This window comes from Nematolebias whitei, chromosome 4, assembly GCF_014905685.2.
Source record: "Nematolebias whitei isolate Nwh7 chromosome 4, NemWhi1, whole genome shotgun sequence".
NCBI classification, from domain to species: domain Eukaryota; kingdom Metazoa; phylum Chordata; class Actinopteri; order Cyprinodontiformes; family Rivulidae; genus Nematolebias; species Nematolebias whitei.
Genome location: NC_056501.1, coordinates 53,443,588 through 53,458,759, shown reverse-complemented (window position 1 = coordinate 53,458,759; position 15,172 = coordinate 53,443,588). Strand labels below are relative to the sequence as shown.

At 41.9% G+C, this 15,172-nt stretch overlaps 1 protein-coding gene across 1 annotated transcript in view; it reads left to right on the top strand.

Annotated features, from left to right (window-relative positions):
- The window catches only part of fam199x (family with sequence similarity 199, X-linked), a 35,205-nt gene that overhangs the window by 15,932 nt on the left and 4,101 nt on the right, over positions 1-15,172 (top strand). The window contains exons 3-7 of the mRNA XM_037675122.1: positions 5,453-5,672; positions 5,829-5,987; positions 6,069-6,230; positions 8,082-8,256; positions 10,673-10,776. Of these exons, the coding sequence (XP_037531050.1) occupies positions 5,453-5,672; positions 5,829-5,987; positions 6,069-6,230; positions 8,082-8,256; positions 10,673-10,776 (820 nt within the window). The remainder of the gene's footprint in view (positions 1-5,452; positions 5,673-5,828; positions 5,988-6,068; positions 6,231-8,081; positions 8,257-10,672; positions 10,777-15,172) is intronic.

Below are 15,172 nucleotides of genomic sequence, written 5' to 3'. Positions count from 1 at the left end.
AGTTTTGTTGTTTTGCTTTGTTTTGTTTTTTTGAATGTCCAGAGGACCAGATTTAACTTTTTTAGATTTTTCTACCTGGATTAATGAGCATGCATCAGGATGTTCAGTTCATTGGTCTGATCCTCCTTCTGCTTGAAGCCTGTGATCTTTTTCATCCCTGACCACACCTCTCTGATATTGTTCTGTTGGAGCTTGCTCTCCAGCTTCTTCTTGTACACCTCCTTGCTGTTTCTTATCTTGACTTTTAGTTGCTTCTGTGTGCTCCTCAATAATTCCCTGTCTCCCTCCCTGAAGGCTCTTTTTTTCTGGTTTAGCAGTTCCTTCAGGTCAGTGGTAATCCAGGGTTTGTTATTGGGGAAGCATCTCACTGTTCTGGTGGGGATGGTGTTGTTTACACTGAAGTTTATATAGTCGGTCACACACTCAGTCATGGCATTGATGCCCTCTCCATGTGGCTGCCACAGTGCATCCCAGTCTGTAGCCTCAAAACAACCCCGCAGGGCTTTTTCAGCTTCCGTTGACCATTTTCTCACTGTTCTCTTTATTGCAGGTTGCCTCTGAACAAGGGGTTTATATTTTCAATCAATCAATCAAATCAAACTTTATTTATAGAGCCCTTTCCAGCAGCCAAAAGGTGCACAAAGTGCTGCACAGTACAGAAGTTAAAAACAAACAAGAATAATAAAAAAATCAGTCAGTTAAAAACAAAAACAATTAAAACATAGCAAAATTGTCAAAGACCTACTAGGTATTAAAAGCCTGCCTGAATAAAAAGGTTTTAAGATTAGATTTAAAATACTCCATGTCAGTGATGGTGCGCAAGTCCTGAGGTAGCTGGTTCCAGAGTCTGGATGCGACAACCGAAAAGGCCCGGTCACCCCATCGTTTGTAGTTGGATTTTGGGACAGAAAGTAGAAATGTATTAGAAGATCTCAGTGTTCTCCTATATTCACGGACAGCTACAAGATTAGACAAATATAGTGGGGCAAGACCATTGAGAGCTTTAAAAGTGAATAATAAAATTTTAAATTTAATTCTAAAATCGACTGGAAGCCAGTGGAGAGAAAATAAAACAGGGGTGATGTGCTCACGTCTGGAGGTGTTGGTTAAAAGTCGAGCTGCAGCATTTTGGACCAATTGCAGGCGTCTAATGGAGGATTGGGAGATTCATGCATATGGGAATTGCAGTAGTCGAGCCTTGAAGTTATAAAAGCATGGATGGCCTTTTTTAAGTCAGAACGATTTAAAAAAGGCTTAACTTTGGATAAAAGACGTAACTGATAAAAACAGGCCTCGACTACAGAGGATATTTGTTTGTCAAACTTTAAGTCTTTATCAAATGTCACTCCCAAGTTTTTAACTGTGGATCTGAACTTGGATGTCAGAGCACCAAAGTTACAGGGAGCATCATCACCAAAGAAAATGCATTCTGTCTTTCCTTTGTTTAAAAACAAAAAATTAAGATGAAGCCACTGTTTAATGTCGGCAATACAATCAACGAAAGGTGTGAGAAGGTTACTGTTTTTAGGTTTCATTGGTAAATAAATTTGTACATCATCAGCATAGCAGTGAAAAGAAAAATTATGTTTGGCTATCACTGATCCAAGGGGCAGCATGTACAATGTGAAGAGGACAGGACCAAGAATAGAACCCTGTGGCACACCACAAGAGAGAGGGGCAGAGGAGGAAGACAGATTATTCAGCATGACAGAGAACGTTCTGTTGGTCAAATAAGCAGTGAACCACTTGAGAGCTGTACCAGAAATTCCAACATAATGTTGGAGACGAGACAACAGGACAGCGTGGTCCACTGTGTCAAACGCAGCTGTAAGGTCCAGCAGCACCAGAGCAACGGGACACTTGACATCCATGGACATGGAAATGTCATTATGGACTTTTAACAGGGCTGATTCGGTAGAATGACGGGTTCTAAATCCAGACTGAAATGTTTCATAGATACCATGGTTTTCTAAAACAGGTTGTAACTGCATAAAAACAACTTTTTCTAAGACTTTAGCTAAAAAAGGCAGATGCAAAATAGATCTAAAATTTGATAAAAGTGATGGGTCTAGGTGAGGTTTTTTTAAGAAGGGGCCTAACAACCGCATGTTTAAATGCAGCAGGGACAATTCCTAGACGAAGGCAGGAGTTTAAAAATGTTAAAATACAGAAACCCACAGAATTAAAAACCTCTTTCAAAAACTTGGAGGGAAGAACGTCCAGTGGGCAATTAGTGAGCTTCATGTGTTGAGCAACATCAGTGAGAGTGGCAAGAGACACTGGTTGAAAGTGTTCAAACACGACTGGAGCTACAGAGGCAACAGAGGAGTCAGGAGCAACAGAACTAGTGACCTGTCTGACTGAGGCCACTTTATCCTGGAAGAATTTTAGAAAGTTTTCACAGTTAGTGGCTGTGGCATCTGGTGAAATACGCACAGCTGGGTTAATAACAGAATTAATTGTGTTAAATAACACTCTAGGACAATGGCAGTTATTTGAAATTAAACCAGATAAATATAAACATTTTGCCTCTTTTACAGATCTCTGGTAGTTTGTAAGGCATTCTCTCAAAAATTTAAGAGATGAAAGAAGTTTGTCTTTCTTCCATTGTCGTTCTGCTTTCCTACATGTTTTCCTGAGAGCACGAGAGGCGTCATTTAACCACGGTTCAGCTCTCGGTTTGGTGGATTTAAACCGAAGAGGAGCGATGGAGTCTAAAATTTCAGAGCAAGTGGTTTGGAAAGAGAGAAGGAAGCCATCTGGACAAAGTTCATTGGAAACAAAAGTCTGAAAGTCCATAAAAGCAGCGGTAAACAGTCCAGCTGTCTCAGGAGTAAAAATACGACGCCAATGACCCGCAACGGCAGGCCTACTGACTGGTAGGGGGGCTGAAAACTCCAACATGATGGGGAAATGATCTGAGATGGCTGTTTCAGATGTTTCACAGAGTGAGATGGACAGCCCATGAGATATAATAAGGTCCAAGGTATGTCCAAGAAGATGAGTAGACCCATGTACAGACTGTGTTAAGTTAAAAGATGTTAAAAGATTGATAAAATCAGAGGCTAACTGATCAGACGGGCAGCAAACATGAATATTAAAATCTCCACAGATCAGCAGATTATCAAATCTGGGGATGGAGTCAGCTAAAAATTCAGAAAATTGTTGAATAAAGTCCTTATTATATTTAGGTGGGCGGTAGACAATTCCAAATAATACAGGCTATGTCAGCTCAGCCACGAACAGCTGTAACTCAAAAGAAGAATATGTTCTGGCAGGTAGAAGTCTACATTTGAAATTGTCTCTAAAAACTGAGGCAGCAGCCGGGTGGGAGGAGCTCAGAGAAGGCACTGGTCTCATCTGGTCTCATCCACGTCTCCGTCAACAAAAGAAAATCCAGTGTGTGAGAGGAGAAAAAGTCATTCATGATAAATGTTTTGTTAGTTAGTGATCTGATGTTAATCAGTGCCAAACGAACGGAGTTACTAACAGTTTGCTGACATCCACGGACAAGCGGACGGAGGTTCTCCTGAACGCAGCCCCGGGTGCGGGTCCCAACGAGCCGGTAGCGGGGGCGTGGGCAGCTGGCGTCCGGGACAACCGGCCGGAGCCAAAGATAGGAATCCCTTGTTTGCTGGTTGTGAAAGCCGTGGAAGTTAAAATCCTGTATCCGGAGTTTGACATGAAGTCCGCTTCTCCTTCCACGTCGTCGACGTCGGCGGCTCCTGGAGGGCAGCGTGGCGAGAGAACGCCATAAACAGGTAGGCACCGAGGCAAGGTGCGGTGGTGGCGGAAGCTGATAATGTTTGTCAAAGTTAATTGATCAGTTCTGCATAAAGTCTCTAATATTTAAAAGTGCCTGGCGATCGTACACTAGTAGCTTTGACAGAGACCATACTGAAGGTAAAAATGCAAAGAAAAGCAAAAACACAAGTAGCGAAGACAGCAGAGGTGGACGGCGTGCCAGACACAGCGGCGCCATCATCATTTCATATAGGTCTATAGTTGTTATTTTGAGCAGAGAAACACAAGATTGTGATCTGATTTGCCAAGAGGGGGTCTTGTTTTAGCAATGTATGAATCCTTGACATTTGCATAAAACTAGTCCAGCATTTTGTTTTCTCTGGTAGAGCAGCTGACAAACTGTTCGAATGTTGGAAGTGTAGCAGAGAGAGAGGCATGATTAAAATCCCCAGATATTGCAACAAGCGCACTAGGGTGTTGTGTCTGTAGCTTAGCAACCTCAGAGCTGATGACATCACACGCAGTCTCGGCAACAGCATTGGGTGGAATGTAAACAGTTGCCAAAATAACACTGGTGAACTCTCATGGCAAATAATATGGACGACAACTTAGTGCTAACAGTTCAACATCTAGACTGCAGAGACGACACTTCACAGTAACATGTCCAGGATTACACCATCTGTTGTTCACAAGCACTGCCAACCCACCTCCTTTCCTTTTGCCTCTCTGCTTTAAATCTCTATCTGCTCGTATGGTCAGAAAGCCTGGCAAGGAAACGCTGGAGTCGGGGATATGATCCTGCAGCCATGTCTCAGTGAAACGCATAATACTGCATTCCCGATACTCTGCATGGGTCCTTGTTAGGGCTTGAAGTTCATCCAACTTGTTTCCCAGCAATCTCACATTGCCCATCATGATCGATGGAAGAGATGGTTTAAACTGCATTCTTCTCTCTTTCTCCATCTTCTTTGCTCCTGCTCTGCATCCACGACGCCTCCTTTTCAACTCATTTGGGATTTGAGGCTGTAGTTGAGATATTATTTGAGATTTGGAGATGTTAATCAGCTGCTCCCGGTTGTAAAAAACAACCTTGTTGTTATGGTTACGCATCATAACAAATGTCCAAAAGCAAAGCTATTTCTGTAAAAATCCTTCCAGCTGCACAGCATCCGACACCAGAGGAAACAATCATCCAAAAAAAGTGATTTATATCCAGAAAAAAGAGGAATTAAAGTTATCAAAAGTAATATCTCAGAATGAAAGTAACAGAGCTACTCCAACATGCAGCCACCTTGAGCGGCACAATTCTAGAATCTAATCCTACACTCCTTGTTTCTGTGAATTGAGAAAGCTCTTTGTATGAGAAGCGAAATGTCTTCAGTTACAAATAAAGTCCAGTTGTTTAGTTTTTAACCCTTTTTTTGGATTTACCACGTCCTGGATGACTGAGAATCTTCATCAGCATGATTAAGGTAAAGGTATGGTGTCAGGTGAAGGATGCCTAATGCTTTTTGTTTTCAATTTGGACATTGTTCAAGCGTAGGTTGTAGTTTGTTTGTATTTTTAATAAGGGGCTAATAGAATACTTTTTTCTTCTTTCTGCACCCTTTTCATTCAGTGTTCTTTCTTTTTGATGAATTTGTTCTTTTAAATGAATGAATAAATAAAAATGTCATGTAGCTGAAAGTACTGTCCTGGTTGTGTGCAGGTGGAACCTGACCTCCTGTGGAACCAGTGTAGCCAGCTCCGAGTGCAGCGAGGAGCTCTTCTCCTCTGTGTCTGTCGGGGATCAGGATGACTGTTATTCCCTTCTAGATGATCAGGAACTTACGTCACTTGATTTGTTTCCTGAGGGCAGTGTGTGCAGTGACGTATCCTCCTCCATCAGCACGTACTGGGACTGGTCTGACAGCGAGTTTGAGTGGCAGGTGGATGCCGTGTTCTTATTGTCTTGTATTTTCTACGTCCTTAGAACTTGGCTGAAGGTTTTGCTTTGGTGTTTGGCTGTAAATGATGTTTCTTCGATGTCTGTTTATTCTTTTGTTATTTACGCTTCTCATTGTTGATTGTTCTTGTCCATCCAGTTGCCAGGAAGTGACATTGCCAGTGGCAGTGATTTCCTGTCTGATATAATCCCAAGTGTGCCAAGTTCACCATGTTTGTTTTCCAAGAGGAAGCCAAAGCCCCACCCTCATCGCAACCTGGATGAATTGCCCTGGAGTGCCATGACCAACGATGAACAAGTATGTTGCTCAAGAACACCTCCCTGAGCAGAAATCATCAGTCTGTTGCAGCAAAAATCTAATCTGCAGTTTGATGAACAGGTGGAGTACATCGAGTACTTGAGTCGCAAAGTCAGCACAGAGATGGGCTTGAGAGAACAGCTGGACATCATCAAGATCATCGACCCCTGTGCCCAGATCTCTCCCACTGACAGCGAGTTCATCATTGAACTCAACTGTCTCACTGACGAGAAGCTGAAGCAGGTGAACAAACTGCTGAAACACCGAGACGCAGCTACACGTGTGAAAGCTGAACATTTAATCTAAATCTTCAGGCTTTGAAATATGGATGCTTTGTCTTTCTATATTGTTTGTTTGTTTCTAAAAGCAGAAAGAGAAAACTTTCAATATCTTGATTTTGGTTCAGGATTATTAATCATTTACTCAGATTTGACAAACTAAGTTCAGTTTTTATTAATTAAACCCAATTTATTGTTTCTTGTGTAAATGAGTGTATATGATGGTTTAACTGGATTCTTACAAAGTCTTCAAGTATGAGGAAGTATGGAGTTCAGTCAAAGTACTTTTTTAGGTATGGATAAGTGTGTGGAGGGGAGAATTAAAAAAAAACTTTTTTCAGTTGCTTTTTCTGAAATTCAAATTTTCTAAAAGTTGCTGAAATGTTTAGGTTGTTTTTTATGATGACCATACAAGAAGAATGTCAAACCATCTATTCTGTTGGCAGTTCTGACATTTTCAGCTTGTTTCTGTGTCTTAAACTAGAGAGCACGAAGAAAGTTGGACTTGTCCTCTTCAGGACTTATTTTGCCCCCAGTGACACTGAATACGTTACACGGGGGGAGGAAAATATTACTATCACCCTTTACTGTGTGGATACCAACAGCTGTGCTCCATGTATTATCTGGACCTCACTGAAATCATTGCACACTGAAAGAAACTGTTTCCTTGATTTATTGTTTGTGTGAGTTGCTGCTTCTGAGGGAGGTCCGAGCCGAGGGAGCAGCGTGGGCTGGGGGCAGGTCCTGGGTCTGAGAGGAGGCCTAAGGCCCACGGCTAGCAGCAGCTAGCTGCAGTGACCGGTGACCCATGAATTCAGTTTTACCAGTTGTATTAAATCAAGCAGGAAAGGGTTACAGTTTACAGCGCTGGTCTCTCTGGTCTGTGACGCAATCACAAACTGGAAGGGGGCAGATGTCCCGCAGCATTACAGACTTATAGGGCCTAGTCTCCTCTTTCACATAAGGGGAGCTCAACCTGACGGTGTATGAGGAGGACTAAGTGTGATCTCAAGATCTTGTGTGCTTTGACGTGTAAGGAAAAAATGAGACGGTGCTTCAAAAAGCCTTTCTACGTGATGCAGCAGAAATAAACTGTTCCTTGACGGATATTGAATCCCTGGGAGACTCTTTTAGAGCTGCTGGCCCAGTTTAACCCAGTCAGAACTGGGTCATAATGTCATTATAATCCCGTCTCTGGGCAGATCAAAACCCCAGGACCAGTCTAGATAAATATCTAACAAAAACCTAAACTAAAAAGTGTATTTTTGTTATTGCAAGGAACCCCAATGTCATTGAGACAAAATTCCACTTTACTGGTTTAGCAGAATGGGCCATACAGGTTCATGTATAAAGACTCAAATGTTATTTAATGAGATTTGCTCAAGGGTTATGCACATTCTTGTGATTTGTATTAAAAAAGTATTAAAGTTGAAATAAAACAAAGCGTCAATTAAGGAAAAGTTGATCTTTTAGTTGTTACTTGTTTATCCCCTCAAGATGCATCGGTAAGCCAATAAAAAATAAAGTGATTTAAAACTATTCAATAATTTACATTCACATTCAGATAATGAAACTGCACTGCTGTACAAAGCCAGTGAATTAGTCAATTTACTGATGTTTTAATATAAAAGGCTCAAAAATCTACAGTAAATATATATATATAAATATATAATATACAAATAAATGAAAATATGAGTACGAACAAGTGTGGAATTTAAAAATGGAAAGTAAGCACTTGAAGTTCAATCCCCTCCATGACTCCATGTTGTAGTTTGAGCATAGGACAGTTTGAAGCTCCTCTGTCTGATGCCCGCAGGTGCGTAACTACATCAGGGAGCACGGCCCCCGGCACCGGGCCAGCAGCACCAGGGAGGGCTGGAAGAGGAGCAGCCACAGCAGCGCCAGCACGGGTGGAGTTAGCAGCAGTAACGCCAGCATGGTCAGCTCTGCTAGCTCCTCCACTGGCTCTGCAGCCTCCAACTCTGTGGCAGGTGAGAGAACGCTCCGGCCCAATGTCAGTCCACTTCATGTAGATAGCACATTTAAAAACAACATTGGTGAACAAAGTGCAAAGATCCAGGCCCTCTACAGGAAAGCTTGAGGATGAGCCTGCAGGAAGATCCTTGTCAGCTCCTTTGATTTCACATTGTTAAAAACTAACATTTACACTGAAACAATCACGTTTTAAGTGCATCACATAAACTGCCTAGCTACAAAGAACTCTTTCAGCTTTGATTACAGCAAACATCCATCGTGACATGAATAAGTGTGTGTGGTGTCGCAACGTTTATTTCTGTCCAGAGCTGAATTTATTACTGTAGAGTGCCGTCGTCATCACATCTCCACAGTCATCAGGGGGATAGTTAAGGTTGAGCTGTGTGGTGAGCAGTCTGTGTGTGAGAAAGATGACCTGTGAACTTTCACTTTAACTTCAACCAGTCTGACCACCCAAGGTACTTCCTTGCTGCTGCATCACATCATCTGACACGCTCTTTATCCTCATGCTTCCATCACCCAGGAGCCGACAACAATCAGAACTCATCAAAATATAATCTGTCACTCTACAATTGAAGTTTTTATGCTTTTAACAAACTTGTCCTTGCACATCCCTGGCTACCATTAGGCTACAAGTCTGTTTAACCCTTAATGCATTTCAGTTTGACTTTTTCTAAATGTTTTTTACTAACAAACATAGCTTAGAGTTGTTTTTATCATTTACCAAATGTGTTACAATCATGATCATTTAAGACTTTAAAATTTTTTTACATTGATTTACTAATCTTTCACACATTTCATGAATGTCTAGAACTGTTCTTAATGCTGTTTTAGTTATTGCAGAAGCCTGCTTAGTCTTATTTATAGTCATCATTTTACCCTTCTTAAAGGGATATTCCTGCTGTTTTAAACTATGGTTCTGTAAAAATGTTATGAGTAATGCACTGCCTGGCCAAAAAACAAAGGTCACACTAATATGTTGTTGGAGCGCTTTAGAATCAGAATCAGAATGCCTTTATTGTCATTATACGCAGTACAATGAAATTAAGAGCCACTTCTTTTTCCAGTGCAAAAACACGCCTTAAGAAAACACACATTAAACACTAAACACACACTAAAAATATAAAAAATCTAACGCAATATAGATATAATAATGAAAGTAAAAAATACAAGTATTTCACAATTATGTTGCACATGATGGATATTAGTGAGGTAGTTAAGGTGATTGAGAGTATGAAATGTCAGTAGTGTTGCACAGTAGAAGTCCAGGGGTTTGGGAGGTTAGATGATTAAATCAGTGCATGTGTGAGTTCAGTGTGGTGATGGCTTTCAGGAAAAAACTGTTCTTGAATCTGTTTGTTCTTGTTCTGATGCACCTGTAGCGCTTCCCTGAAACAAGTCAAACAGTTCAACACCCGGGTGTGAACAGTCCATGATTCTACTTTCTGCTCTGTTGAGGCAGCGTGATGTGTAAATGTCCATCAGGGAGGGGAGAGGGCAGCCAATTATCTTTAGCTTTGATTACATCATGCATTCACTGTGGCATTGTTTCAATAAGCTTCTGCAGTGACACAAGATCTATTTCCATCCAGTGTTGCATTAATTTTTCACCAAACTTTTAAATGATCACCAATCACGATCATTCAGGATTTTTTCAGCCACATTTCTTCCTGGAAGACGATGGGTCCCCACTGTCCTTCCAGTTTTTAATAATGTGTTGGACAGTTCTTAACCCAGTTTTAGTAGTTTCTACAATCTCCTTAGATGTTTTCTCTGCTTGATGCCAATGATTTGACCCTTCTGAAACAGACTGACATCTTTTCCACGACCACGCCGTGAGTCTTTCATCATGTTGTTGAAGGAATGAGAAGCAACTCATTGCACCAGTTGGGGTTAAAGAACTTGTTGCAGCTGAAACATAATCACCCGTGCAGTGATGATCCAACAGGAGGCTCGGACGTGTTTGCTTAGTTAAATCCAGGTGGTCACTTTTTCTTTTTTGGCCAGGCAGTGTAGCTACCGATATCTTGTAGATAATTCTTTGAATGAACTCAGTTTGAGGAAATGGTTTAATACTGACCTGACTGATGAGCTAATGGCTTGTCAGAAAGCAGCAGAGACCAAAATGGATTCTTACTGTCTTAAAACAACTCCAGTCTTTAAAATGCCCTACTATGCAAATTATATTATTTAATCCTGTATGAAGTCATCAACTTTGTGGAACATCACATTACAAGTGCAGTACATTTTACATTAAAGACATTTTCCATTACTAAAGGATGTGTTTTGGGCAGAAGTTAAATTTTGAGAATCTAGTCGCTGTATTTGGGGTCATACTGTTATGTTTGTTTACATTTTATTGAGTTGTGAGCCAGTGTTTGTCCAGGTCATGTTGCTGTTCTTGTGCTCCAGGTGGGACAACCTCAGCCTGCAGTGGCAGCAGTGTTACCAACATCAGCAGAGCTCACAGCGATGGGAATCTTTCCAGTGCTGCTGAACGGATACGAGATTCTAAAGTAAGAAACATGACTATCCAGATCTGAACATGTGAGCTGTGTTCTTGTTTGTGTTTGCTAATGTGATCTAATTAGTCCCATCTAATGTTTACCGTACTTGCCGGTCTATAATGGGCCTTTTTCTATTATAGGCCTTTCTATAATAGGCCTTTTGCACTACTACTCAGCCCCAGCTCTGCTCAGCCCGCCACGGAAAGATCCCTTTTGCACCAGTACTTTTTAGCTGATTCGGGACCTTGTTTTGTCCCTGCTTCCCTAGTGGGACCGAGCGAGCTGACTCGGGACTGAAGTGTGAATGCAGGACTCTGATTGGTCAGGGAGAGGAGTCACTGGATCTCAAAAACTTTTCACAGATCCGCCATTTGTAATTTCTCGGAATGCGAAGCAGCGGCTGGATCTATTTTTAAGATTTAAAAACAATAATAACAACACCGTGTTTAATGCTGAAGTCCAGGCGTTTTTTGTGTTTGGTGACCGATGACAAAATTCGAGCAGAGTCACTGCGGAGGATCATACGAGCTGCCGAGCCATTGAAGCACGCGAGGCCGGACCCCAAGCCCCGGCCTCGCGTGCTCACAAAGGCCGGATTCCGAGCCTTGGCAGGCGGGAGGCCTGGGACGGAGGGTGGAAACATTTTTTTTTTTTTTTTTTTTTACATTTTATGTATAAAAAATAATGTTTTTTTTATCAGTGAATAATAAAAATAAATAAACGGTGCCGACTTTATCATGAAATCCTGTTTTCACTTTGACTTTATTAAATCTGTTAATTAAAGTTAACTCAGCTGAAAAATCGTACAAAGACAAAATGATTGGATCTTTCAGGAATATTTCCCTCAAACATGTTTAAAGAAGAGACACAGCCTTTGGTTCAACTTTATTCTAACCCACAGATGAACAAATCACAAAACAAGCATTACACTTTAAATCACTAAAATAAAATCTGTATACAAGAAACCCAAACCACATCTCTAAATTGAACAATAAAAGGCACGAGTGCAAATACATCAAATGATGAAGAAAAATATAGAATTTTAAATATAATATAATTTTTAAACCAGCCAGTAGGGAGCACAAGCCAGTGTATCTCTTGTGCCGGTCCCAAGCCCGGGTAAATCGTGAGGGTTGTGTCAGGAATGGCATCCGATGTAAAACACTTTTGCCAAAACAATAATGCGAGTTCATCAAAGTGAAACCATACCAGATCGATCGAGGCTCGGGTTAACAATGACCGTCACCGGTGCTGTTGACAAACAGAGTGCCGGCGGAAATTGTGCTACTGTTAAGCCCCCCAGTATACTCCCGCGTCCGTCCGTTCACATGTACGTACGCGTGTACTGTACGCAGAGGGTTCAGACTTTGTTCTCGAGCGTACACCCCGAGCAACTGCAGAGCAGCTTCACAGATGAGGAGTGTTTACTTTCAGGACAAATTGAGGTCGCCGATTGGTCATTTGCTGACACGCCTACTGGATTAATTGACAGGTCGGATAAAGAAAATAAAAACAAGCGCTGGCAGCCTCAGCTGCAACGGCGTTCTGTGTTTGTGTTGTTAATAAAAATATGTAAAAAATAAAAATAAACAGGGAGCGCTGGCTCTGCAGCCCACACATCAGACCAGCCCACCAGGAAATCTCCAGACCCTCCCGCAGCCACGCTGGACCTGAGTTTAATTCTCTCGTGACAAATTCTTTCATTTCTCACCATTTCAGTCATGGCGTCAACAAAGGAGGAAGAGATCACTGCCTCTTGGCAAAAAGACAAAAAAAGGCCAGATCAGGGATGAAGAAGGGGAATTTAATACATTGGTGTCGCATACAAAACAGTCCATCGCTGGGCAGTTTATTGTGTGACACCGTGTACGCGTATGCTGTTGTAAAAATTGAGCTTTGCACGGACATGCCCTGGGGGGTACGTGCGTACCTCTGCGTATGGACATATGCGGGAGTATACTGGGGACTTTAGTCGAAGACCACGAGGAGGGAAACGTGTCAGGAGACAGAGGGAGAAGAGGAAAGTCAAGAATGTAAGACTAAGGGGTTGCAACTTTAAATGTGGGAACAATGACAGGCAAAGGTAGAGAGCTGGCTGACATGATGCTGAAAAGAAAGGTAAATGTTTTGTGTCCAAGAGACCAAGTGGAAGGGCAGCAAGGCTCGCAGCATTGGAGCAGGGTTCAAACTGTTTTACCATGGTGTGGATAGAAAGAGAAATGGAGTAGGGGTGGTCCTGAAGGAGGAGTTGGCAAAGAATGTAGTAGAGGTGAAGAGTGTCAGATAGGGTGATGTGTCTGAAGGTAGAAGTAGAAGGTCTGATGCTAAATGTTGTCAATGGTTATGCTCCACACTTTGGATGTGATGTGATGAGGAGGACAAAGATACATTTTGTAAAGATCTGGATGAAGTGATGGAGAGTTTTCCCAGCGAGGAGAGAGTGGTGATGGGAGCTGACCTGAATGGACATGTTGGTGAAGGAAACAGAGGATGAGGAAGTGATGGGTACGTTTGGTGTCAAGGAAAGAAACCAGGAAGAACAGATGGTGGTGGATTTTACCAAGAGAATGGAAATGGCTGTAGTCAACATATATTTCCAAAAGAGGGAGGAACGTAGAGTGACTTATAAGAGTGGAGGAAGGAGTATGCAGGTTGACTAAACTCTGTGTAGAAGAGGAAACCTGAGGGAGATTGGAGACTGTAAGTTGTGGCAGGGGAGAGTGTGGCCAGACAGCATCGGATGGTTGTGTGTAGAATGATTGTTGTTGTGAAGAAGAGAAGAAGAGTAAAATCAGAGAAGAAGACCGAATGGTGGAAGATGAAGGTAGAATTTAATTCATTTTATTTATATAGCGCCAAATCACAACACAGTTGTCTCAGGGCACTTTACAGAAACAATCACAAATTAGTAAAGTTCTCTATCTAAAGAGGCAGCAGACAAGTTGAATCTTGGCTTTGTTGCAGTCTCACATCCTGAGCAAGCACAATGGCAACAGCGGAAAGGAAAAACTCCCTTTAATGTTGAGAGAATGTTGTGAGAAATTCAGAGAGCTGTTGAAGGCTCTGGATAGTAAGAAAGAGATTCCAGATGACTGGACTACTACAGCAACAGTAATTAGAGAGACAGGTAGGAAGGTACTTGGTGTGTCATCTGGACAGAGAATGGATGATAAGGAAACCTGGTTGTGTAATAGTGAAGTGCAGGACACCGTTCAAAGAAAGAGATTAGCCAAGAAGAAATATGACAGTGAGAGGACTAAAGAGAGGAGACGGGAATGTAAAGAGATGGGACGGAGAGCAAACAGGGAGGTAGCTAAGGCAAAGCAGAGGGCGTATGATGAGTTGTATGGGAGACTGGACACTGAAGAGGGCGAGAAGACAGAGGGATCAGGCTGGAAAGGATGTGCAGCAGGTTAGGCTTATTAAAGATAATAATGGGTAATGTTCTAACAAGTGAGGAGAGTGTGACGAGAAGATGGAAGGAGTACTTTGAGGAGCTAATGAATGAAGAGAATGAAAGAGAAAGAAGAGTAGAGGTCATAGAAACTGTGGATCAGGAAGTGGGAAAGATTGGTGAGGGTGAAGTCCGGAAAGCTCTGAAAAGAATGAAGAAGGGGAAGGCAGTAGGACCTGATGACCAGTGGAGGTTTGGAAATGTCTTGGAGAGATGGCAGTGAGGTTTTTGACTCAGATATTCAATGGTTCAAACACAGATGATCTGTGTTTTGAACCTGTACGCTCCACACTGGTTTGTCGTCATATTTATTATCTGCATCGTTTTTATGTCTATATTTTTGATTTACTTCATTTTGTATATTGCTTCACGTATTGTCTGTTGTTCTGTCTGTACAGCACTTTGGTTGGCCTTGTAGCTGTTTTAAGTGCTCTATAAATGGTATGGTATGGTATGGTATATATGAGGGTGATAAAATGCCTGAGGAATGGAGAAGTGTGCTGGTGCCAATTTTCAAGAACAAGGGTGATGTACAGAGTTGTAGCAACTACAGGGGAATTAAGGTGATGAGCCACACAATGAATATCTGGGAGAGAGTTGTGGAAGCAAGACTTAGACAAGAGGCAACTGTGAGCAGCAGTTAGGGTTTCATGCCAAGAAAGAGCACCACAGACACCGTCTTTGCTTTGAGAATGTTGATGGAGAAGTACAGAGAGGGTCAGAAAGAACTCCATTGTATCTTTGTGGATTTAGAAAAAACATCTGACAGGGTGCTGAGAGAAGAGGTGTGGTATTATATGAGGAAATCTGGAGTGGCAGAAAAGTATGTTAAACTGGTACAGGACATGTATGAGGACAGCAGGACAGTGGTGAGATGTGCTGTAGGAGTGACAAAGAGTGACAAAGGTCTGGAAACTCAGAGGAGCTGAGTAGGACAAGAAAAGAGCTGGT